This window comes from Lynx canadensis, chromosome D4, assembly GCF_007474595.2.
Source record: "Lynx canadensis isolate LIC74 chromosome D4, mLynCan4.pri.v2, whole genome shotgun sequence".
Lineage (NCBI taxonomy): Eukaryota > Metazoa > Chordata > Mammalia > Carnivora > Felidae > Lynx > Lynx canadensis.
Window position 1 is genome coordinate 57,848,984 of NC_044315.2, and position 26,343 is coordinate 57,875,326.

At 36.5% G+C, this 26,343-nt stretch overlaps 1 protein-coding gene across 5 annotated transcripts in view; it reads right to left on the bottom strand.

Moving 5' to 3' along the window:
* Positions 1–1,186: 1,186 nt before the first annotated feature.
* RNF38 (ring finger protein 38) overlaps positions 1,187–26,343 on the bottom strand; it is a 131,868-nt gene continuing 106,711 nt past the window's right edge. For all 5 annotated transcript variants that reach the window (XM_030294474.1, XM_030294473.1, XM_030294476.1 and 2 more), the window contains 9 exons: positions 24,516–24,729; positions 17,531–17,698; positions 16,105–16,275; positions 13,293–13,454; positions 12,908–13,014; positions 11,311–11,395; positions 7,648–7,769; positions 6,288–6,387; positions 1,187–4,640 (listed from right to left, as the gene is read on the bottom strand). In XM_030294474.1, coding sequence (XP_030150334.1) covers positions 4,578–4,640; positions 6,288–6,387; positions 7,648–7,769; positions 11,311–11,395; positions 12,908–13,014; positions 13,293–13,454; positions 16,105–16,275; positions 17,531–17,698; positions 24,516–24,729 — 1,192 coding nt within the window. In that variant the 3' untranslated portion in view covers positions 1,187–4,577. The remainder of the gene's footprint in view (positions 4,641–6,287; positions 6,388–7,647; positions 7,770–11,310; positions 11,396–12,907; positions 13,015–13,292; positions 13,455–16,104; positions 16,276–17,530; positions 17,699–24,515; positions 24,730–26,343) is intronic.

Genomic DNA, 26,343 nt, shown 5'->3' on the forward strand with positions numbered 1-26,343 from the left:
TAAGAGTCCACATTTCACACCTTGTTTAAGGGCCTCTATTGCTCACAGAAAATCTGCTGAGTCCCGAGGCTTCTTCTAGGAGAGCTCTTTCCCATGTAATGACTCAGAACTCAGAGCTGCCATCACCATGGCAGAGGAAAAGAGAGCTGGCTTTTAAATGCCACAGGACCTATGCTTATAAGGCCTTCAGATTTGTATAAAAATTAATGAGACACTTTATGTTTTCTCATACCAAGTCTTTGAAATCCAGTGTATAAATTTACAGCACATCTCAATTTGGACTCTCCACATTACAAAGGCTCAAACAGCTGCATGGGCTTTCCTGCCTTCACTGCAGGTAAGGAGTCACGAGAGCGCACCGGTATTTACTGAGTAGAAATTGCCTCTGCCGTAAGACAGCACCAGCTTTGGGTTTCTTGAGGCATTCAAAGTCCAACACAAACATTCTTTCAAATATGCTGGATACAAGAGAGAAACAATCAGGTCACTTTACTGAATGCCTCTACCAGTTAACTACTGGAGCCGGGCTGAGGGCATCATCCTTCCTTAATTAAGCCAAAGAATGAATGCTTCCTGAAAGAGGGAATGGAAGGAAGTGGGATCTATTATTTCGCCTCAATTTTTTGTATCTTGTGTCTACTTTCCTTCTCAAGTAACACAGTCAGCATGTACACGGAAGTAGATTACTCTTATTTTCTTCCTTTTTAGTGAAAGGAAAGGAATTACACAAACAAGTACGGAAAATGAAAGAGGCTCCTCTTTCCCTATTATGCTGACAAGAAGTTGGATGTAAGCTGTAGCTAATGTGGACAACTTTGCCTGGTTACCTACTGTAATCTTCTTTCCTGCATCTTATGGTCAACATATAAAGAAAGAAATCTAGTTACCTACTTATGTAGCCCTATTGTTCGGTGAGTTTAGGCCACATGTGTGGCTACGTTCAGCTATCTTCTTGGCTTTTTAGAAGATAGAATTATGTTCTACGTGTTGTAATGCTAGTTGTTTTGAGTTTCTAAGACGTCTACACCAATGCAGAAACAAAATCTGAATTATAGTCTAAAAATCAGATCTGGCTGCTAGCAGCCTCAGCAACTCTATCTTCCTGCTGGAATCCTGCTACCACCCTCCCTCCAGGCACACACAACCCTACCCCTTCCACAACACAAACATGAACCACAAAAAAATGTTTTAAGTGTACATCATACATTTATTACCAACAACCCTCTCAACTCCAAAATTGGGCACAGGGATTAAAAATAAAAATTCATTGCACTACTTAGTAAAGCATTACTAGTAACTTTCATAAAAAATGTACAAACTTTGTTAAAAATTTATCAAGCCTTCAAATGATTTGGTTACAGATATTTATAATACGTACATTTAAAACTATGTTAACTGATACAATGGAATATGATTTCAGGAAATGACTCAGCAAATGATTCCAAAAAACACCCCTGTAAGCTTTCATAATCTGAAACAAACAGCAAAATGAGGTAACCAAATGTACCAACAGGGGGGAAAATAGCTTTCTAATGAAGGCCTAAAGATATCTGTGAAAAATATTCTCTTTAAGTGAGTTGGTAGATCTCATTCAAAATACTGTAAGAGGCCCAAATTTAAGAATCTTAATAAATCAGTTTCAGAGAGTGTATAAAATCTAAATATGTGTTCACATTTTCCAGATTTTGCTCAAAAAAAAAAAAAAAAAAAAAAAAAAGAAAAATTCAGGACAGAAAATCCTAATGAGATCTTGATACCTGGAGGCCTTGGACTTGTTTTTTGTTTTGTTCTATGGGGCGGGGGGGGGGGGGGGGGGGAGTTAAAAAAAATTTCAAGATGATTATTCATGCAAAACAAACGAAACCCCACAGCAGAGTTAAGATGGTAAAGCCAATATTGTTTTAGGAGAAAAGAGGAAGAAGGCAACAAACCAACATCTGCCTGCTACCTGGCGCATCGCTCAAGGTGGCAACAGCTGGGCACGAAGCAAACTGTTCCTTCTCTTCTGGTCGCCACACAGGCGCTCACCGTGGCTGGCGTGAGCTGGTTCAGAGCACATGCACATATGCTCCTAATCCGCACTACCCACCTAATAAGCAAGTCTGTACACATCTCTAAGGGCCCCATGCACAGAAAGACATTCCCAAAGAGAGATCAGTCACAAGAGTGCGACAATCCAGCATTTTACCAAAATAGACCCTGCTGCCTCCTAAGTTGCCAAATGCCTCTCAAAAATTTGCTGGACAAGGGATTGTATGACAAGAATTCATCGTCAGAGGGAGGGGAGAAAAGGCTACTTTTCCTAGTCATTAGTACAATGTGCCTTGTTAATTAGGTATCTATATAAATTAGAAAAAGTGCTTTACTCGCATGCTTCAATAAAATGAATACTGAGTGTAGTAGTGTTAAGTTAGATCTGTACAGATATAAATTTTTTTGCAGCTATATATAAAAGAGTATGTATAAGATGGGCTTTTGCCATGTTTCAACATGATTTTTTAATTAAAAAAAGATTAAACTATACGTGATTTGTAATGTAGCTGATTATTATGCCAATAATTTTGGTCTTTAACACACTTTTTATTCATCAGGAACAGGTGGGGAATGTCCCAATGAGTTAAAAGTAACGTGCACTTACTACTGTTGAGATGTATTTCTGATGCCTGACAAATACAGGGGCAAACAAGTGTGCAAAATCCTATTGTATGACTAGATAGAGGCAACAGTGTCTGAAAAGGGCAAAATTGTGCTTCTGTGTGAATTGACTTTACTGAACTCTAAGCTGGGATAAGTTTATGGAGACTTCAAGGGAAGGCAAGTAGCATGGCAGTAACAAGTCGTTAACACTGTCTGAGGAGAAAACTGACACAGAGCCAGCTGAGAGCTGAGTGAGGCTGGCGGAGAGTCCTCACAGTCCTGACTGGGATTATGCAGCTTGTGCTACTGCGAACAAAGCAATGACACCAACTGCAGGAAGAGGCAGACAATGCTGAATACAACAGAAGGAGAGGAATCGAAACATTGCTGGAAAAATGACTTTAAACAATCTAAATGATGCTCAATGAACCTATAAAAAAAAAAACAAAACCCACACAGCTATGTATTTCAGATCGACTAAATGAAGGTCAATTCCTGTTTTACAGCATTATTTTTTATACAAAAATCAAATCTTCATTTATACTGCAAGTATTCTGGACCTGTTATGTTAAATTTTTTTCAAACAAAAAAAAAATTTTTAAAAGCAATAAAACATCAAAGCACATCAGGTCTAAGAATTCAAGCTGTCACAGCACTTGACCCATCCTGGAAATGAGGGTTTCCAGGAGAAGCACTACTAGACAACTTTCAGAATTGGAGGTTGGCAGGTGAATCAATACGAACAGAAATAGAGTTTTCTTAAAATATTTTAGTTGCCTATGAGAGCTTAACAAAGAACATATCAGAAGTCAAGCTGAATTAGTTAACAAATTTTGTTCTGGTGGAAGTAAAGGAGGTGAGACTTCGTGGGACGAGCGGTATTCTTAGAAATATATTACTCAAATATCTTCAGAATAGACTACAAATCTAAACATTAAAAAAAAAAAATCACAGGTGCTTCCTGTAAGAAGCTTACTGGAAATGTAAAGGAAAAAAACAAACCATCAACATTCAAATCACTGATTGAAATGCTAATATTGCTAACTGATGATGTATGATATTGCACCTTCTTTTTGGAAACAGCAAGTTGGAGAGTACAAAATTTTTTCCCACAACAGAATCAAAAAAATCAGGTTCATGGAGTGAGAATCTGTTACACTTTTTTTCTTAAGTGACCCACTCGGGACCACCGACGAAGAGAAGGTGACAGCTGCCTGAAGCAAAGGAAGAAGGCTTTTCTCATTCCATTCACTGGGAGGGAAGGGGATGGAGTATTCGATGCTTATCATTGATGCACCCTTAGCAATCAGTGTGCAACAGCAAACACAAGGGAAAAAACCAGTGTACAGTACTAGTGCTGTTTAAATAACACACCAGATTATACATTGCAGCATAATTAAAACTACACACACATTCTTGGTACATGCTGGTAGATAGGATCTCAGACACACGTTAGCGACCATGCCCTCACACAAGTAGTTGCGCACACTCTCTCTCTCACACAGATACATTTATCACCAACAGTCACACGCTGCATTCATTTCCACTCACAGTTTCTGAAGGCTCTATATAAGGTAGATTGCTATATCATCTGGAGCTACCACTTTTTATAAAAGCACATGCTAAAAGATCACGTCCACTGTAATCTTGCAGCAACACTCGGAATGATCACACAAAAACCAGGGAATGTTAGTGCACACACAAAATTAAGCTAAAGAAAAAGTCTTTGGAGTTCCAATCACACGGTTAGTATAACAATCCCATAATTGTGAAGACTAATTGTAAGCTTTTATAGTTGATTAAGTCACACAGTGCAAAGAAAGGTCCATTGACCCTTTTGGTAAAGGGAGGGCTGGAAGCCACACAGATTAAGTTCAATGGATAGTCCGTATATACATGTGATGAGGAACACCCAAACTAAACTTGTGCTCTTAGGTTGGTCATTCTGAATCCCGATGCACTTCTGAAGCATCAGCTCGGCAAATTGGGCAAGTACGATTTGCCTAAAACATAAAAGAGAAAAAAACTTGTCCGAATTGTGAGTTACACAATGAAATACGTCAAAAGCAATAAACTATTTTTACCTCCCATATAAGTTTTTACATTCTTTATTCCTTTAAAAAGGTACAAAGTAATCATTTAATCTTTCTTAACAAAAAAAAATACACCATCAACTCAGACTTAGTAGCTGATGATTTTCCTAATAGGTCTGTTTTATCACACTGACAAGATTACCTATCACCAATTCAGATTTAATAACTAGCTTAAAACTCCATCTCAACAAATGGCACCACCATTTTTTGAGTTGCCGAAGCCAGAAACCTAAGCATTACCTGCTCTACGTTCCACATCCATCATTCATCAAATACTCCCATTTCTACATTTTGACAGTTCTCGAATCAGTCCTCCTCTTTTCATCCAATTGCCAGAACTTGTTCTCTGGTTAGCCCAGGACCCATTATTTCATCTCCCCATTTCTCAGAAAGATCTCTCCCTTTCTGGTCCCCGAACAGTGGCCAGTTGTCTTTCTAAAACACAATCTCAAGCACAGCCGTCCACACTGTTTCTGGGATCAAGTCCACACTCCCTCACACTCATAAGCCGGTCACTCACTGGCCATAGCTTTGAACGGCTCTTCTCTTGCCACTCTCGCTATCAGCCATACGGAATCTGTCATTTTTGGGTCAGTCTCTGTTCCCACATGACAGGGTTTCTTCTTCTGAAAAGTTAAGACCCTTTGCCTTCAGGGTTCGGTTTGGGCTAAACTGGGCACCCTTAATCTGTGCTCACCGAGAAAGACTGATTCTATTTTAACTTCTCTGTCTTCCTCACCAAACTGTAAACTTCTCTAACCCAGTGGTATTATCTCCTAATCAGAATGCTCAAAAAAAAAACCCAAACCAAAACCAAAACAAAAAAACAGTTGATCATTTTTAAATTATTTTACTGCATCATATTTTCATTCTACTATTATAAAATATAGAACTTGTGTCCTTTGGGTTTTTCAGATCTACAAAAGAAAAAATGATCAGAATTAAATAAAAAGCACTAGAGGTTATTTCCAAGTAAATCTCTGACAAAGGAGCTCCAGTGAGGTCCACCTGTAAACTCTTAAGAGAAAAATGGCCCGTCAAGTTCAGGCCTTGTCCCCACACACCATGAGAAAGGAAACACTGATGACCAAGGACAGATAACTCATTTTCAAGTTTTGCACAATCACTCCCACATTAATGACTGTAGTTAATTTTTACTGATGTTTTCTCTTCATTCACAGAAATCATTGAAAATTTTGTCCCCTTACCCACCCTCCACAAGCAATGGATTTAAAACTACAGTCAGTAGGGGCGCCTGGGTGGCGCAGTCGGTTGGGCGGTCCGACTTCAGCCAGGGTCACGATCTCACGGTCCGTGATTCGAGCCCCGCGTCGGGCTCTGGGCTGATGGCTCGGAGCCTGGAGCCTGTTTCCGATTCTGTGTCTCCCTCTCTCTCTGCCCCTCCCCCATTCATGCTCTGTCTCTCTCTGTCCCAAAGATGAATGAACGTGGAAAAAAAAAAAAATTTATAAAAAAATAAATAAAAAAAAAAAAATAAAACTACAGTCAGTAAAAAAGAATTCAGTGTTACTCTCTTCACAGATACCATCACTTTACCTTAAGCCATTTGTCGACACACTTGGCATGGAACTCGTGGTTACAGGGTAAAACTCTAAGTAGCTGCCTTGACTCAAAATCACACATGCATACTACACACCTAAAAAAAGCAAAAAGATCATTTAACCATAAAACCAAGTGGTTTCCTATTTTGTTATGACTACTGAAGCCTAGAACACCATTTACCATCTCACTTTTCAAAATGTCATTTAAATTTTAAGACAAAGTAATCTATCAATACCCCGAAATAATCATAACCTTAAGGACATTTAGTAAGAGTGCTTTGCTCTACTGAGAGATCATCACGAAAAATTTTATTTTTTAAAGTTTATTTTATTTAATTAAACAAATATTTTTAATGTTTACTTATTTTGAGAGAGGGATAAGAGAGCGAGCAGGGGAAGGGTAGAGAGGGAATCCTAAGCAAGCTCCGCGATGTTAGCACGGAGTCCAATGCAAGACTCGAACCGATGAGCCATGAGATCATGACCCAAGCTGAAATGAAGAGTTGGGCGCTTAACTGACTGAGCTACCCAGGCACTCCCAAACTGTACACTTTAAATGTGAATTATATCTCCATAAAGTTGTTATTAAAGATACTATAATAAGCAGAATGTTTAGGTAAAAACCTCAATCTTTACATGTATGAGACTCTTCAATCTTACATAAACTATTCTAGGGGTGCCTGTGTGGCTCAGTTGGTTAAGCATCTGACTTGAGCTCAGGTCGTGATCTCATGATTTGTGGGTTTGAGCCCCACGTCAGGCTCTGGGCTGACAGCTCAGATTCTGTGTCTCCTCCTCTCTCTCCCTCCCCCGCTCTGTCTCAAAAATAAACATTAAAAAAATAAAAGTGGAGTGCCTGGTGGCTCAGTTGGTTAAGCATCCGACTTTGGCTCAGATCATGATCTCGGGGTTCATGAGTTCAAGCCCCACATCGGGCTTGTGCTGACAGCTCAGAGCCTGGAGCCTGCTTTGGATTCTGTGCATCTTCCTCTCTCTCTGCCCATCCCATTTGCACTCTCTCTCTCAAGAAAAAAAATAAACGTTAAAAAAAATTTTTTTAATAATAAAATAATCAAAAACAATTTCTAGGCAACCTCAAAATACAGAACAGCACTGTCCAACAAAACTTTCTGAGACAGAAATGTTGAACATCTTCCAACACAGTATCACTAGCTAGTCCAATAAACTTAACTTTAAAATTTTAAACAGCCACACAAGACTAGTGGCTACCATACGGAACAGGCCTAGGGTATGCAAGAGACTATTTATCAAGTTATCTTTGACTTTCAAGTGTTGATTTTATAAAGGTAAAAAAGGAAATTTCACATAGAGTGATGTCGGCAAAATGTACTTACAAAGTCTGCTCTGACTGGTGGTTATTAGGATTGAACCGATAAGAAGGAAGCTGTTCGATATCTGCTTTAGTCAGTCCTCGAGGCTTAGCCTCTCCCAGTCGCTCTGCCAGGTTTAAGAGGGCCTAGAAAGGGGGCAAAAGGAGTAAAAATTTCAATCTCTAAGTTTTCTATTTCAATAATCGAAAACCCCTACAACAAACAAAAAACCGCAACCCTATCATTAATATGGAAAATTTTTAATACATACACTAGTAGAAAACAGCATAATGAACTTCCACATGCCAATTACCCAGGCTCAACAATTCATGGCTAATTTCACCTAGTACTGTCCACTCCTAAATCCCAGATTATTTTGAAACAAAAGTAAAATATTGTATTTCATTGATAAAATAGTTCTGTGTATATCTTTAAAACAATCTGTCAACTTCAGCCCTTCTGACATTTTGAGCTGGACAAAATTTCATTGGGGGGGGGGGGGGGGCTGTCCTTGTGTATTGTGGGATATTTAGCAGTAGCCCCCAGCCTCCAGCTGCTGGATGCTAGTAACCGCACACCAATACTGTCTCCAGATGTTGCTAAATACCCTGGGGGCCGGGGTGGAATAAAACTGTCCTCAAGTTGAGACTCACCATTTTCAAAAGTAAAAGAAGTTTTAAAAGAATATAACCACAGTAACATCACACCTAAAAAATTAACAATTCCTTAAATGTTAAACATCTCTCATTGTTTCAATTATTTCCGAAAATACTTTTAAAAATAGTTGTTCAAATCAGGATCCAAATCAATCCATACCTTACCACTGTTTGACAGGTCTCTAGTATCTTTTTTCAGATACTGTTTGTTCTGTTGAACAAACCGGGTCAACGGCTTGTACAAATTCACAGTCTGATTTTTGCTGACTGAACCTACCTACCCGAGATTTGTGTTTTCCTGTCCCCTGTACTTCCTATAAATTGGTGGCTTCAACTATTCCCATTAGGCTCATCATGCCTAGGACCATTAATCCATTAAAGATGGCAAAATGGTAATATTCTATCATTTTCTTTATTTATTAGATGAATTATTTATTAGATGAATTATTATTGAGCAACTGCCCCATATGAAACTGTACTCAGTAGCATAATTTAAATAGAAAAGGGTAGGCCAATGAGTTTTTTCTTTTATTTTTTGAAGTTATCACTAAGAACTCATGGATTTTAAGACAGTTGTTATGTTTCAATATATGGCTGCTATTACACTTACTGATTTTACAACAGTACCTCCTTTCTCCCAGTTTTCATTGGTTCTAATTACTCATTTTGCTTTATTCTACAATTTTCCAGTCTTTCGTATGCTGCTTTCCCCTCTTTTTTAGGCTACCACAAGGTGAAGAGAATGTATAACAATGAAATGATGATGGACAATGAGAGGAATAGAATCAACTTCCCAAAATCTCAATAATTAATGCTGTGATAGTTGAAGCCACAATGCTGTTTTCGGTACAGCTTTATTTGGAGAATTGGGTCATCTAAATAAATTGCTCCTCCTTCACCATGCATGCCCCTAAGTCCCTTTAAAATGTTAGACAGCAAATTGTTAAATTTAATTGATGCTGATTACAATTAGCACATAAAATTTAGAATATAGCTGGTATTAACTGTTTTATACTACAGGACACTTGGGTCAATGAAAACAACTTAAGACAACTATATTCAATAAAGTATGATCATTAAGCCCTTACTGGGTGGAGGCTATGATAATCAAATCTTCAATGAATTTATATGATCTAGCAAGCAAGACACCTGAAGGCAGAACATGACAAGTCTGCATGGTTTTCTTTTTTTTTTTTAAGTTTACTTACTTTTTTAGGAGAGAGAGAGAGACGGAGAGGGAGAGACAAAGGGAGGGAGGGAAGGAGAGAGGGAGCGCATGCACACATAAGTGGGGGAAGGGCAGAGAGGGAGAATCCCAAGGAGGTTCCACACTGTCAGTGCAGAGCCCAAGGCGGGACTCAAACTCCTGAACCATGAGATCATGAACTGAGCTGAAGTTGGACACTTAACTGACTGAGCCACCCAGGCGCCCCAGTATGCATGGTTTCGTAAGAACTTTAAGAACAAAAAGGAGGGAGAAACTCATTTGGATCTGGAAATGGACTAGAAATGCCTTTCATAGACGTAGTATTTTTAGCTGGGTCTTAAAAGATGGCTAAGTTTCAAAATGTGGAGGAGGAGGAAAGTTCTTAGGCAGAAGGACAAAGGGAGTAAAGGCACTTAGGCAAGAATGCAAAAGTATTTTTTTATTTGGCACTGGAATACCTTTCTAAACTGGATTTTAGGTCAAAACAAGAAAAGCAAAAAATTCTTGACTGGATTAAAGTATGAGTGCAGAAGATCAAACATATTTAACCTAAAATATAGTTTAGAAAGGTAATGCCAAATAAAAATATTTTTCTTACACTGGGATAGTATATCACGGTTTTTTCATTAATGGGTACATAATCATTTAATCAAGAGCTGTCTTTTTTGGCGACATGACTTATGACTTCCTTTTAGTACAGAATGCCTAAAGGACAACTAACTCCTTTGCAGAAAACTAAAGTCATCAGTGTAGAAACAAAACCAGAAAATCTTTACAGCCCCTTTCTCTCTCTAGAAATCTGGAAATGGAGGGGTACCTGGGTGGCTCAGTCAATTAAGCATCTGACTTTGGCTCAGGTCATGATCCCACAGTTCCTGGGTTTGACCCCTGCATCAGGCTCTCTGCTGTCAACGCGGAGCCTGCTTGGGATTCTCTATACCCCCTACTCCCTCCCTCTCTCTCTCAAAAGTAAATAAAATATTAAAAAAATTAAATGGAAATGAAATCCAAAGGTCAGGGCAGTGTGACTATGTATATAGAAAGAAAATGACACAATACCATTTTGAAAACTATAGAAGAATATACCATCTGGCCTGATTTCTTTCACATGTGTTACAAACAAAACAAAAACCAAAAAAAAAAAAACCAAACTAAAGGTGTTTTAAGATTGTGTATGTGTGTGTGTGTGTGTGTATGTGTGTCTTACCTGTCTCTAGCTTCTATTCACAGTGTCCAAATAGAGACTGAGTGAGGATGGAGTGAGAAAGAGAACTAGCAGTATCAAAACAAAGTGACACTGTCGCTCACATTCAACAATACAAAGCTGCCTTCCAAACTGCACCCTAAACTCCCTAAACTGCACCTCCTCTTCCTAACCTCCAATAATATGAGGCACCTGGGCGGCACCTTCCTCCCGCAATATTCACTTCAGTCACCAACTGTATGTTGTTCCTCAAGAATATCCAGCACTTTCCTACCTCAATCTCACGCATAAAGCAGCCTTCCCATCCTTCAGGAGCCAGGTTAAACAACTGCGCTTCCACAAAATCTTTTCAGAATATCCAATCATAATTCACTGCTTTCTCATGTACATTCTCTCAAAGGAATTATATATAATTCTAATACAGGACCAAAGTCTATCTCATTATCACAGCTGTGTGGTACATGTAGAAATATCCTTAAGGATGCTAACCACTTTTTGATATATTTGTATTGTGAAATGTACAACGATTTATCTAATACATGTTTAATTAGATGAATGAGTAAAAAATACTTCTTTTGCGTATAATACTATGCAAACAAACTCACAGTTCACCTACTAACCTCATAATTTTCTACTTCTCCATCTTCCACATCCAATTCAAAGCTGAAAGTTGGGCCCACTGCAGGTGGCACTGGAAGCATTGATCTGCAGTGAAATAATCAAAACTAGCATTGATACACTGGTACATCACTTCAATGAACAGGTGGGAAGAACAAGGCTAATGCTACAGGGATAAAGAACGGTCAGTGTTAATCAGTGGCAATTTTAACGAAATGGACTTTGCTAGCAATAAATAAAAACTGACATTTTAAAAATACCATTCAGAATAGCATAAAAAATATGAAATATTAGGGATTAGTTTAATAAAACATGTACAAGACCTATACAATTAAAAACTAAAAACACTGCTGGGAAAAAATTTTTTTAAATGAACAAATAAAGAAATATACTGTTGAGTGGACTAGAAGATGTCAACTCTCTTCCAAAACTGATTTACAGATTTCATGCAGTCCCTACACCAAAATCCCAGCAAGATATGCTTTAGTAGAAAGCTAGCTGATTTCAAACTTTATATGGATCATTCAAGACTTTAAATCATTTTAAGAACCAAGTTCTGATACTGTCTGATTTTAAGACTTATAATAAAGCTATAATTATCAAAATAGTGTGATATAGGCGCATGGCCCTCTGTACAAAACAACATTTCCTACCCTTCTTAGAAATTAATTATAGGCACAAGACTAAATTCTAGCCAATGGGATGTAGGCAGGAGTACAAGACATGCAACTTCTAGGAAGGAGCCTTGAGAGGTGGGCAGAGAGATCCATTTTCAATTTTTACTAGCTGGAGTATAGATGTAATGGCTAGAACTTGAGGAACCATCTTTAATCACATAGAGAAAGCCATAAAATTTTGAAGATGGTAGAACCATTCCTCAGTTATGGGGTAACAAACAATCCCTGAATTGCCTACCTCTGAACTTCATTCCATGAGAGAGAAAAAAAGAACTATCACGTTTAACCCACGGGTGTATGTTACAAATGTAATCCTAACAATATTTCTAAGGCACAGATAACTTTTCTCTCTTCCCTTGAGAAAAGCAGCAGCATCGAAAGCTGGATAATCAAAGGTGACAAGTGATGACAGCTGCGTAAGAGGCAAAAACTGTCAATTTTTCTACCTTTTGATTTGTTAAACCTATTTTCTGGCTCACAAATTTCTTCCTCTCCCACTTCTCCCTTGTCCTTGGCTCTTCTCTTTAGTTCACCTTTAAATGGTCCCCCACCCCAACCACTCAACATTAAATAAAAACTAATATCTGGGGTGCCTGGGTGGCTCAGTTGGTTAAGCGTCCGAGTTCAGCTCAGGTCATGATCTTGCAGTTCATGAGTTCGAGCCCCGTGTCAGGCTCTGCACTGACAGCTTAGATCCTGGAGCCTGCTTCAGATTCTGTGTCTCCCTCTCTCTCTGCCCCTCCCCTGCTCGTGCTCTGTCTGTATCTCTAAAAACATGAATAAACGTTTAAAAAAAAAAACAAACCTAATATCTAACACACCCTAAATTATAAATCACAGAGAAGATATTTATTCCATAAAATAAAGACTCTCAAGGGTGTAAAAATTCAGAATTCATTAAAATGAGAAAAACAGAACTTACAACACATATGGTAGTAAGCTGGGATGATAAGGGGGAGGTGGTATTGGCTGCTGGGATCGATATCTACTACGTCCTGTGAGCCTCCGAGGCATAAACGGAGGATAAGGCTGTAAGGGGAAAATGTTAAAACAGTTTAAGATCATTCCACCTTTGCAACCATTTAATCTGTCAAACAGTCTATCTTCTTAAAAAACCGACAAAGTTAAAAAAAAAAAAAACACAACAAAAAAACCCAAAGAAACCAAAATATCTACAAAGTTCTTTACTGTTTAAGTCACATTTCATGTCTTAAATGTTAACACAGACACAACTAGTTTAAAACATAAAAGTTAGGCGCAAGTTATCCAAGCAAGTAATAAATTAATAACAATGAATGAAAACTTACTACTCCAAAGGACACCTCCTGATGCAAAGGATCATGGGTTAGGAACTGCAAGGGAGCTGATGGAGGTAATGTTGGGGGATGGGCCGATGGAGGGTAAGTAAAACCTCCTACTGGAAGATGTTCTCCTAAGAGTTCCACTTCATTTTCTATCCTTTGCAGAGGCTGAGGGAGGAAAAACGCAAACTAATATATTAACATACTTCCAGTATATTAGATACCTGGTGTTTAGAGAGTGTTTTATAATAATAAAAATTAACTTCCCACAAAACACTTTTAAGGCCATTTATTTCTTCATGTTCATATCAATCTAAATTCATACATGTGAACAGACTGTAGTATCTTCCTGTCTTTAATTGGATTTCAATAAGACACTTTCTGAAACACGTCATTAAACATTTCCACTATCCATTCAAAGATATCTTTCTTTTTTTTTTGAAGTAGGCGCCACGCTCAACGTGGGGCTTGAACTCATGACCCTGAGATTAAGAGTCAAGTGCTCTAGCAACTGAGCCAGTCAGGCTCCCCCATACAGTTCTTTTATTATCTAAAACTTCTCCTAAAAAAGAGACAAAAAGGGTAAGCCAATCATATGAAAGTTAAAATTACTTTTTAGTCATATACACTTACCTACTCACAAAATTTTCAGGCACTTAATCTTTAAGAGATGAAATTGAGCATAGTATATATTTATCTATTTTTAAAGTTTGAGAGAGAGAGAGAAAGAGCATGCACACATGAGTGGGGGAGGGAGGGACAGAATCCCAAGCAGGCTCCACGCTGTCAGCACAGAGCCCTACACGGGGCTTGATCTCACCAACTGTGAGATCATGACCTGAGCTGAAATCAAGAGTCAGCTGCTCAATTGACTGAGCCACCCAGGCGTCCCACATAGGGTATATATTTATAAAGCAAAACCAGGGCTGAAAGGGATAAAATTCAGCAGGCATGATGCTGTATTTCTAATACATCAGACAGATCCTTGTTGTTGTCACTAAACAGCCATGTAACTTTTATATAAATAATGTAACATGAACCTCATTATTTATTATCTACAGAACTGACATGTTCATAGCCTACTTCAAAAGTGTATTATGAACACTGAGACAATGTACAAAATCAAAGCACAGAGCATGTTTTTTTCTTGATAGTAGCTTTACTAAGGTATAATTCACATACTATAGAAATGACCCTCTAAGGAGTACAATTCAATAGATTTCGGTAGATGCACAAGAGTTGTGTAACCATCACCACTACCTAATTCCAGAGCATTTTCATCCCTGCACCCCCGACCTGTGCCCATCAAGCAGTCCACTACCCAATTTCTCCAGTCCTCCCCAAGCCCTGGACAACTGCCAATCTACCTTCTGTTTCCAAAGTTTGCCTGTTCTGGACATTTCACATGTATGAAATCATGTGTGTCCTTTGTATCTGGCTGTCACTTAGCATAATGTTTTCAAGGCTCATCCATCTTGTACTTAGTATAACAGTACTTCATTCCTGTTTATAGTTAAAAAAATAATCCACTGCATCAGCTGATGAGACATTTGAACTCTTTCCACTTTTTGGCTATTAGGAATAATGCTGCTATGAACATTTATGCTTAAATGTTACTCTGACTTCCTCCTGCAGTTAGGCAGTATCAATACATTATTCAAACATAAGTGATTACACTTTAATGTGGGAGCTTATGCATGGTTGAGAGAAATTACAATGGCTGACACTGTGATAACACAACCTAAGTTCTGATTTGGTTATGTGACCGGACCTTTTAAAGGATTCCAAACCCAGGAATAAGTGATGGCTAAATTTTGTTTTAACTTTGAATTCCCAGGTAATGGAAACTAAGAAACATCTTGGCATCAATCCTGCCCTGATTCTAATAAAAGCTTTTCTTGTAGAAGTAGTTCTAACTTTTTGGATTAGCCAAACTTCTGTCAAAATTGGCTTCTACAATTTTCAGGCGAGCAGCCATTAAGTTCACCTCTACCTGAGACCCAGCATGGTGCATAAATCCTTGGTAAAGGATGGTTAGGTTCTGTAGAATACACTGTCAAGTTCCTTTCACAGGGCTGAAATCTTTACCCATGCCTGATGGTTCAGATGCTCAATTTGGCCAGTCCAAAAGATATCTGGACCTTCTTCCTGTGCCCTCCCTTCCTCTTCTACAGTGCTTATCCCTCCTCCAACCCTCTACCCTCCAAAATATGCCTCTTAGCTATATTCCAGTCCCAAGACAGAATTATGTTAACAGACGATCTCATCTTCTTTTCATCAGAATACAGAAAAACAGGACTTAAGAAAAAGATTGAGGGTCAGAAAGTTACTTTACTTGCCTAAATAAATAAAATTATTGTGGCAAGTATAAACAATTTTATATTTTCACTTTCTATTTCAGAAATACATAAAAGGGAAAAACAGAACTGAATTTTTCTTCAGATTTACTTCCTGCAGGACTGCCGATATGAGAGAAGAAATTTAAATTATACAAAACACATATAAAAGAACTAGAAGGGCTCCTAGATGGCTCAGTCAGTTAAGCGTCTGACTCAGCTCAGGTCTTGATCTCAGGGTGAATTCAAGCCCCACCCTTTAAGAAAAAAAAAAAAAAAAACAACTAGGAAAATTTAAGAAAGCAAGTTAATTGTAGGTAAATATGCTGGTTATTTTTTTGTAGGTCTGTGAATTCCCTGATTCTTTTAAGAATCTAAATTATAGTTTTTAAATGGTAACAAATTACATCTACTAAATTAATCTGCCTCTTAGGGTCTCTACACATTCTGTAAAAATTAAAGACACAAGCGCAGATACCTACCGATCGTGATTGCTGTGTCTGGAAAGGGACAAACTGGCCCGGTGGCGGCAAATGAGGCGGATGATGGGGAGAAAGGTGAGGAGGATGTAAAAGAAATGGGTCACTAGAAATAAGGGGTGGGAACGCAGCATATGGTACTGGTAAGTGCTGAACTGAACATGCTTGAAGCATCTGTAAAAGATAGTGTTATCTGTTATTAAAAAGTATCAGAATGTATAACCAGTGGTAACAATTTTTTAAAAGTCTATACATTGAGATTGAAATATCACTGCCATACCCCCCTCAAAATACCAAAATGTTTTAGTAACCTATATTAACAATGCAACAAGTGTATTTTTGCACCTGTTAGTAAAATACTGGTAATTAGTACTTAATTCTGTATTTTATATAGTTCTGACAAATTAGTCAAAACACCTAATGTCCTATGAAATGGGGTGAAAAGTGTTGCACAGAAGAGGAAGCCCTCTCTACTTGACTGAAGTAGCAGGTATTACTGCTTTCCTTTCCAAGAAGTTCTCCTTTACAATCTTAGAGAAATGTTTTTATTTCTAGAATTTTTATACTTATTAAGAGCCCGATTCACAGTTAAGTGCCTTATGTTATGTCTCTCATAATTTTAGTCTGCTAATTTAGTACACTGACTCCATAATCTATTACTGAGAAACCAAACCTAGCTTGGGATAAATAAGTTAAACTAGTGTTGGTGTTTATGTGTTCCTTTTAATCTCGAATTGAAATAAGGATATTAGGATTATAGTTAGATTCAGCAAAGTGCTTTCCTTTGAAGACCTTAGACAGTCATTTAAATCCTCTGGATTACAGCGAAATAAGGAGGTGAAATAAGGAGGTTGGACTGGAGGTTGGTAGAATAAAGGATAAAACATAAGCTTAAAAGGCAGAAAGAAGTGGGTGTGAATCCCTGTTCTCTCATACTAATTGTCTCTGGGACATTTTTCAATTTCATCACCTAGAAAATGGGGATACCATTTTTACCACAGCAGGCTTCCTCTAGTGTTAAATAAGTAACACCAAGCACTCGAAGTGCCTGTTAGAATCCCGTAAGTGCTGAGACTATTACTGTTGATCAGTAAAGCCTATGAGACTTTATAACTAACTAGTTCAATATCCTATGTTAGTACCCTCAACTCAACCTTTATCAAGGTTTAATTATAAACAATGTTGATATATGAGGGAACATGCTTTGATTTTCAGGATATTCAAATATGTATAAATTTAATTAATGTAAAAATATATCAAGTTTTAAAGCTGATTTTATTAAACTATTATTATAAGTATACTTTGAGACTTCTTTTGCAATAAAATTGCCCTTTACTTGAAAGTGAAAAGCTTTTTACAAAAGGCAGTCTCTTCAATTGTTTGCTTACACGACACACTTAGCCATTCTAAAGAGGGGCTGCGGACTTACCGGAGGAGGCACACTACAGACAGGGAGGTGCTGTCCACTGAAAACCACAGAGCATCCTGGGACCTGTTGGGTACTGCAAGCAGGGATGTGCTGGCCTGTGCAGAGTGGAATCCCATGCGGTGCCACTGTTGTTACCGTGTAAGAAACAGGGACAGTGCCCTGATGGAGCTATCAGGAAAGAAAAACAGAACCTTAGAACTTCAGCTATTTGGGTAAAACATCAACTACTAAAAATTTAAATCTGGGCCTTTATTGATTCCCTTCTCAGTTACATAGATTTCCACAATATACTTCTCCAATAGCTTCAACCAGAATATCTTTGTCATTTTATAGGAAAGCTGTTTCAAGAATAGTATATGAAAACCAGAGAACTGGGATTCAACTCTACCCTCAAAAAGACTTGAAAAGTCCAAGAAAATAATGACTTGCTGTATTAAGTCTTCTTGCCTCCTTTACAGAATAAACTTTTCTAGAGGAAACTTGAAACATGAAAGCTCCTACCTTCTAATATCTAGCCACATCCAATACAAAAAAATTTTTTTATGTAAACCCAACTAGTAAAACAATGTAAAGTAGTATAAAAGAAGTTAAATAATTTCCTTCTCTCTTGGCCAGTCTTATTCCTATCCTACCTGAAGCTCCATAAGCACACAAATATATATACACATGATTATCCACAAATCGATGTCATGTTTATTTTCTTCTCCTTAACAAAAATGAGATATTGCTCTGCAACTTACTTTTTTCAATTAGTATTGTAGAGATCTCTTCAAGGGAGTTAAAGTCAATTCATTGTTTTTGATACTAGCCAGATATTTCAAGTACACTCACTCAATACAGTCCTATCATTAATATACTAATGGGATATTCAAGTTGTTTTCACTCTTTCGCCAACGCAAACACAATTGTAAAAAAAATATCACTGAACATATCCCTACATACTAGTAGTTTCATTTATTTTGGAGGGATTACTGGGTAAAGGGTGAATTTTAAATTTTTTGCAAAAGGCTGAGTAAGCCACAGTCCTAACAGTCTATATAGGGCCCATTTCCCAGCACCTCCACTCAAAGTAGATGTACTTTCATTGCAAGTGTTCTTACCTACCTGAAGAATGAAAAAACAAAAACAGCACTTGCTCTGTAAACTGTATCCTTTACTTGCTGCCCATTTTCTATTAGGTTTTCTGTCACATTCATTTATAGCTTGTTTTTAGAGACACAACTACTGCTTGTCATGTCTAATAAAACTGTTTTCCCAGCATATGTTTTATCTTTTGATAAACCTTTTAATGGTTAAAGTTTATCTTCCATGAATTTATATTTCTTGGACACAAAGTGTAGCTTTTGTAGTTCCCTTTATTGATGAGATTATACATATAAGTTCCGAAATTTGCTGATACCTTTATTTTTTACATTTAATTTATACTCCAACTAAAACCGGTTTTTGTTTATAGTGTGAGGTAAGCGCTAATTTTTTCTTGAAATACTTGTTTCATTTATTAAGATGTCCTTTTTCTCTATAAAGGGAAATGCCATCTTTTTCCATTCAGTAACTTCCCACTTACATTTTGTGCCAAATTTGTGCTGCTTCTGTTATAGTATCTTACTAGAAAAGTTAGTACCTAGAAGACAAATTCTTATTACCATACTTTTTTTATTGGCCATTTTCACACATTTATTCTTATGTAATTTCTATTAATCTGTGTTAAAGGTTATGTTATTTCATAAAGGACACATAATTTTATTTTAAGGCTTTTCATTGGAATATTATGCCACATATTCAATACTATAGTACTGTCCTTCAAGAAATTACTTTCCTTCATAAAGATGTATTACTCTTACAAAATTTATTCCTCAAAGCTCCTTTAAAGTTTATAGGTTTTAATTATATTGTCAATGGTTTTTTTCTATTTCCATATAAATTGGTTAGCACTATGAGAAAAGTTAGATTTTTATGTATTTTGAAACTAATAATCTGATCCAACTTAATTCCAGAATTTAAAAAATCACTTTCCTATGTATACAATTCTACCTGTTCAAAGATTCAACCTAATTATTTACTTGTCTTTTTGCTTTAGTGATAAAGAACCGTCAAAAATGATGTTCAAAGGCATTCATATCTGATTTTCATGAAAATGTTTACTGAATCTCTTTTTATGTTCTGGTTCATAGCCTTTTCCCTGAAAATACTGCAAATACTTTCTTCCAAGCAGTGACTTGCTTTTTCACTTTTTAAATACTATCTTTGGATACGCAGTTTTTTTATTTTATTTTTTTATTTTTTGAAATATTTTTTTTTTATTTTAATGAAATATACCATGTTGGGGTTTTATTAAGTGGCTATTTATATATCCTGTTTAGGAAATCTTTGCCTACCTTATGAAGGCAATCTCCTTTAACTATTTAGTTTTTTACCTTTCACATTTAGATCTAGAACCCAACTTTATTTTTGCGTATGATACTAAGTAGGAGTCAAGGTTCAAATTGATCTGCACTGTACCCAGTTGTTACCACCATTACTAAGACCAACCTCCCTTTCCTTCCCTGAATTCCTTTAGCACCTGTGACAAATAAATGTTTAAGTTTATTTCTGACTATATATCAACAGTTCTATGTATGATTAGTACTCTTCCTATGTCTTAAGAAAGCCTTCCCTACTTTAAGATCATGAAGCTATTGCTACATTACTTTCTCAAAAGCTTATAGTTTTGCCATTAACATTTACATCTTTATCTACCCAGAAATGATTTTTGTGAATGGCAGGTGATAAAGGATCCAGTTTCATATTTTCATTTGGATACCCAATTGTCCCAGGATCATTTATTAAAAATTCTGTCTTCTTCCAACTCATTTGTTGAAGTCATTTATCATTCAAGTATTCACAAATGTGTGGGTTTATTTCTGGGCTTTATGTTCTACTTCATTAGCCTATTTAGTGTTCTGGCATTAGAATCACCTAAAACAGGTTGCTGGGTCCACACCAGGAGTTTCTGAATCACAATGTCTAAGGTAGTCTGAAAATTTGCATTTCTAACAAACGTGTAGGTGATGTTCTGCCTACCAGATTATCTAGGACATACTTTGAGAATCACTAGACCAGAGTGTCAGTAGGCCAACTATTTCAGAAAGAGCCAGAAAGTGAATATTTTAGGATTGTGGGCATCTTGATCTCTGCACAAAACAGCCATAGATGATAAACAAGCATAGTTGTATTTCAATAAAACTCTACAAAAACAGCCAGCAGTAGTTTGCTTTTCCCCACTCTAGATAATTCCAGGTCCTTTATAAAATGCCATAGAAATTACAGAATCAGCTGCCCAAGGTACACCAAAAACTTACTGGACATTTATTGGACATTACACTATTTTTATCTATTCCATGTCAGTTTTGACAACAAGCAGTTTGTACAAAATTGGATCTTTCAAGCCAAACCTTCAGTATTTAGATAAGTGTTCTTTAAACTGCCCCAACAAAGTTTTATGATCTTCTACATAGAAATCTTAAACATCTTTTGCTAAGATTGTTGCATAACTTCCTTCATACTATTTTGACTTTTCAGTGAAACTTTTTTATTTGAATATTATGGAGAATTTCAAACATGCTCAAAAGTAGTGTAATGAACCCCCATATGTAACACTTAGCCTCCAAAACCATTAACCTATCAACTTCCATCAACTTCTCCCTTTCCTGTATTTTGTTGAAGCAAATCCCAAGAATCCATCATTTAATAAATATTTTAGTACGTATTCCTGGAAGACACAATCACAATAGCATTATTAACATCCCTTAGGAAAATAAAGTATATCCCTTAAAAATAAAGTATTCTAGTTCAAAATTCCAATTGTGTCATCAATATCAAAAATTTTAAACACAGTTTTCTTTTTTTGGATCAGAATCCAAAAATGGTTTACATATTGCAGTTAACTAGAAGACCTCTAAGTTTGTAACTGCCACTTGCATCACCCTTCCTCACCTTCAGCACCACAGCTTCTCTCTTGAAACAATCTGGGTTGTTTAGCATAAAAATACCTTTTTACAAGTTTTTACTATGTTTGATTCTGGTATAGAAAAATACAACTGATTGTTGACAGTTGTTTTTGTAACCTATCAATCTGTTCAATTCTTAATTCTAATGTTCATCTAAGATGCTCTGCAATTTTTCTATGCATTATCATCATTCCACCTGCAGATAGTGATGGTGTTATTTGTTCTTATTCTTACACCCTTTTTCTTGCCTTCTGTCCTGGTTTAGCTTCCATAATAATACTGGGAACAGAATTCATCTATTTCTATGGACTTACCTATTCTAGACATTTCATATAATTGTGGCCCTTTGTGACTGGTTTACTTAGCATGTTTTCAAGGTTAATCCATGGTGTAGCATGAATTAGTACTTCACCACACATTTAAGTGAATATTTCATTGTATGGATATGCCATATTTTATCTATTCACCAACTGATGGACATAAAGTTACTGATTTCTGTACATATAATCTGTATTTGAGCAATGTATCAAATCCTCTCAAATTAGTATGTGTTTTCTTCTACAATTACACAATGAGGAGAAAAATACAATTATTTCTTTCACTGCTTTACATCCATTACTACATTATCTTACTACATTTGGTAGAACTAATATAACATTAAATAAAAATGGACAGAATAAACACTGCTAGTTGCTGATTCATTGCTGGCCAATTAGGATAAAATTAGGATAATTTCATTTATTATATTTAAGTAATTTCCTTCTTGTCCTATCTTATTAGAGTCTTTACTAAATTTTAACTGACTTTTCAACATCTTCTGACAAAATCACTATCATTTTCTCCTATTATTTGTTGATGTAATATGAATATTTTCATATTAAGCTATCCTCTTATTTGGAATAAACCTTGTTTATTCATAGGTTATTCTTTTTGATACATCGCTAGATTGTATTTCTAAACATCTACTTAGAAAATCTTTCTGTGGGGGTGCCTGGGTGGCTCACTCGGTTGAGCATCTGACCTCAGCTCAGGTCATGATCTCGCGGTTCGTGAGTTTGAGCCCCGCATCCAGCTCTGTGCTAACAGCTCAGGGCCTGCTTTGAATTCTGTGTCTCCCTCTGTCTCTGCCCCTCCTCTGCTAGCATTCTCTTTCTCAAAATTAAATAAACATTAAAAAATTTTTTTTAAAAATCTGTGTATTCGAGAGTTTTCTTCTATCGTTCTTTGGGGATAGTTTCTACAGAAACTAAAGATAGCAACCCCCATTTTATTTTTATTATTTTTATTTACTTTATTATCTTTATTTACTCTTGATATTAAAATGATGTGGGTTTCATAAAGTAATCAGAAAACTGGTCTTAAGAAAAGCCTAGAATCATTTGTGTATTATTACATGAGTGTTCCTTAAAGATTAGAAAAATCATCTGTGAAGCCATCTGGTCACTGTACTTCTTCAACGGTAAATCTTTAAGTAGCTTTCACACTTATGTGGTAATTCAAAATTTTCTATTATTGTTGGTTCAATTTTGGAACTTCACATTTTCTGTTGCCCCAGAGTTATATATAGACTTTCATTATAATAGCTAACAACAAAGTTAATTAAGCTAATACCTGAGTACTTATCACTGGTACTAGTTTAAATGATCAAAATAATTCAATTCTTCCAACACCCCTTATAAAATAGTTGTTTTTATTTTACAGTTGAAGAAAATTCTTTGAATGTTTCCTATGTGTATGGATATAGATCTTTTTATCATTCCTACTCCCATTTATGTATTTGTTCTTTTCTCCTTAACCAAGCTCACAAGGTGCTTGTCATTCTTATCAATTTTTCAAAGCACCAGGACTGGGTTTCCTTTGTGCTGCTTCAAAACAGATTTCCATATTATTAATTTTAATTATATTTCCTAGTAATTTATTCTTCTCAATTCTTTTTGGTTTCCTCTATTTTCCCCCCTAATTACTCAAGCAATTAGTTCATTTATTTTCAATTTTTAAAACAAATAACGAAGGTTTATAAAATTTTCTCAGAAACAGTTCTAGGCATTATGACTTTGATAGGATTTTTCCTTTAATTTTCCTTAATTATAATCTGCCTCAAATATTTCAGTGTCATTTTTTAAATCAATTTTCAAACTTATAATTTATAGTTGTATCAGATTATGACCACAAAGAATGTGGTCTAGAAAATGTTTTCTTTTTAGAACTTCTTATTGCATGATAAATTTTTTGAACTGTTTCATTAACACAAGGGAAGAACAAGTCTGATAGAAGATGGTGCCTGGGAGATCGTATTTTCTTTCAATTTTTTGTTTCCACACTCTAGTGTAGATGAAAAAAAGGGATGCTAATCTGAGTCTCTTTCCTTTGTTAATTGCTCCTGTCTATAAACTTTTTTCCTCATCCTGAAAATTCAGCAACTTTATTAGAATACATCTAGATTTGTGTTTTTTTGACTTCAGAAACTCCACAGAAATACAAACAATTCTGATCTTTACTCACAGGCTCTGAAGACTGGCAAGCCCTCTTCTCAATTAGTCCCTCAGTTCCTGGTAGGAACAAAAGGAAATGAAGCCTTCTACCTGTCATCTCTTTGGAGACCCATGTAAACCTATAAGCTAAGATGCATCCAACTGTCTCTCCTACTAAATTATTCCAGAAGAAACTGGAAGGGAGAGGAAAATAGGCATATGTATTCAAACCACTAGCTGTCTATCTCCTATTAATCCTGTCATCAGTCATTTCAAACCAACTATTACATGAAGCCATTCTGAGCTTTCATAACCTTGCTCATTTTTTAAAGTTCAACTTTCTTTTCAGCTATGTAGAATTTAAATTTCAATCCTTAAGAATGAATCAGTGAATCTAAAACAGCTTCAATTTAGGGAAGATCGTTTCCTTTCAGGTAAAATTAAAACAAATGTACAACAAAAACCAACCTCAAATAAACTGCCACCAACTTTTAGCATCTGTATTTCCTGGACATTCTGTTACTATACCTGATCATGTATGTCAACCATTACTGCATTTTGCTGGGGTGGATGAGCAGCAGGGTGTAACAGACGGGGAGATACATTCGGAGGGTGGAAGGCTCGAGGTTCCTCTATTGCTTGCTGCTGTGCATAAGGGAGATGGTGATAGTTTTCATCTTGACTAATGGAATTATGTCGAGACAGACGATCCCTTCTTCCTCTCTGGCGCCTGACAGGAGGACTGTAATATAGCAAATGTCAAAAAAGTCATTATAATATTTACTGTTGTAATCAATCCATGAGGATTCTGTATTGTCTCTCCTCGCAATCCATCAGTAGTTTATGCTAGGGCAAACGCCTGAGCAACTAAATAATTGCTATGGTTCCTCATCAGCTCTAAAAACGTATAAATTTAAACAGAATGTATGTTTTTAAAAAAGTAACAAAACTGGTATTCAGCTCTGCATGTACTTAGAAATCAATAGCCCACTAATGAGTCTTTTGTTTTAATTGTATGAAACTGCCCTTTGTATAGGCAAAAGTAGTCAAATATCAGCAGTTTTACAGTTTTGACCCACTATTTTGCTCCCTTTATCTTATAAACATATAATAAATTTTAATTTTCATGTATCTTGCCAGTCAGTATTCCATGTGCTTAATGGGCACTTCATGTTTGTCTATCTGGCTAAGATATACAGAAAGACATAGTTCCTCAAACTGGTAGTTGCCAGAGGGGAGTGGGGTAGGGGGAGCAAAATGAGTGAACGGCGAGTGAGAGGTAGAGGTTTCTAGTTATGGAATGAACAAGTCATGGAGATGAAAAGTACAGCATAGGGAATATAGTCAATGGTATTGTAATAGTGTTGTATGGTGACAGATGGTAGGGTAGGTACACTTGTGATGAGCAAAGCATAACATATAGACTTGTCAAATCACTGTTATATACCTGAAACACTGTGTGTCAACTTTACTTCAATTAAAAAAAAAAAGGAATCAAGAAAGTGAAACACAAATTTTATCAAGTTGTTACTGTGAGCAGACTTCCATTTTCTACTTCTCTACAATTCTACAATTTATCTCCACTGCTTTTTATAATGGCTCAGCACCAATGCAATTCAAAAAAGCAGCCTCATTAAAATGTACTCTACATTGGGCAAAAGAGGCCAAACAGCCCCCTTCCAGACCTAGCTGCACACAGCCACCTCAGCAATCTTCACGGATTATCAGGTCACCTCTGTACTTCTAAATCTGTATCTTCTCACCCCCAACTGCCCAATCTTAAAGAGAACAAGGACACTCTTTGGCGACATTAACTCTTCAATAGTACTCTTGATACCACTCCCCAGGTTCTTGTTCCGTTAACTGCTTCCTCTATCTTTATTTTTAGTATGTCTCTTTTTGCAAAGTCTACATATATTTGCTTCAAAATCTACATATTATATATCATTGAATTTAAGATGCCATCCGCCCTAGAACTCACTTTTTAAATGTTCTGAGATAATTTTAGCATAGTTTTTTTGCATACCCTTCACCACCTAGCTTTCCTTCATGCTAGTATCTTCCATAAGCACAGAGAAATTATTAAAATTAAGAAATAAACCTTGGTACTGTACTATTAAACAACAGAGCGCATTTCAGACTTCACCAATTTTTCCACCAATATCCCCACTGTTGAGAATCCAATACAAGATCTCATTATTGCAGATAGTTGTCATAGCTCCTTAATCTTCTTCAATGTGACAGTTCCTGTCTTTCCTTATCTTTCATGACCTTGATACCTCTCTGAAGACATTTACTCTGCAGAATGTCTCTCAACCTGGGTTTGTCTGAGTTTTCTCACGATATATCTGATGTT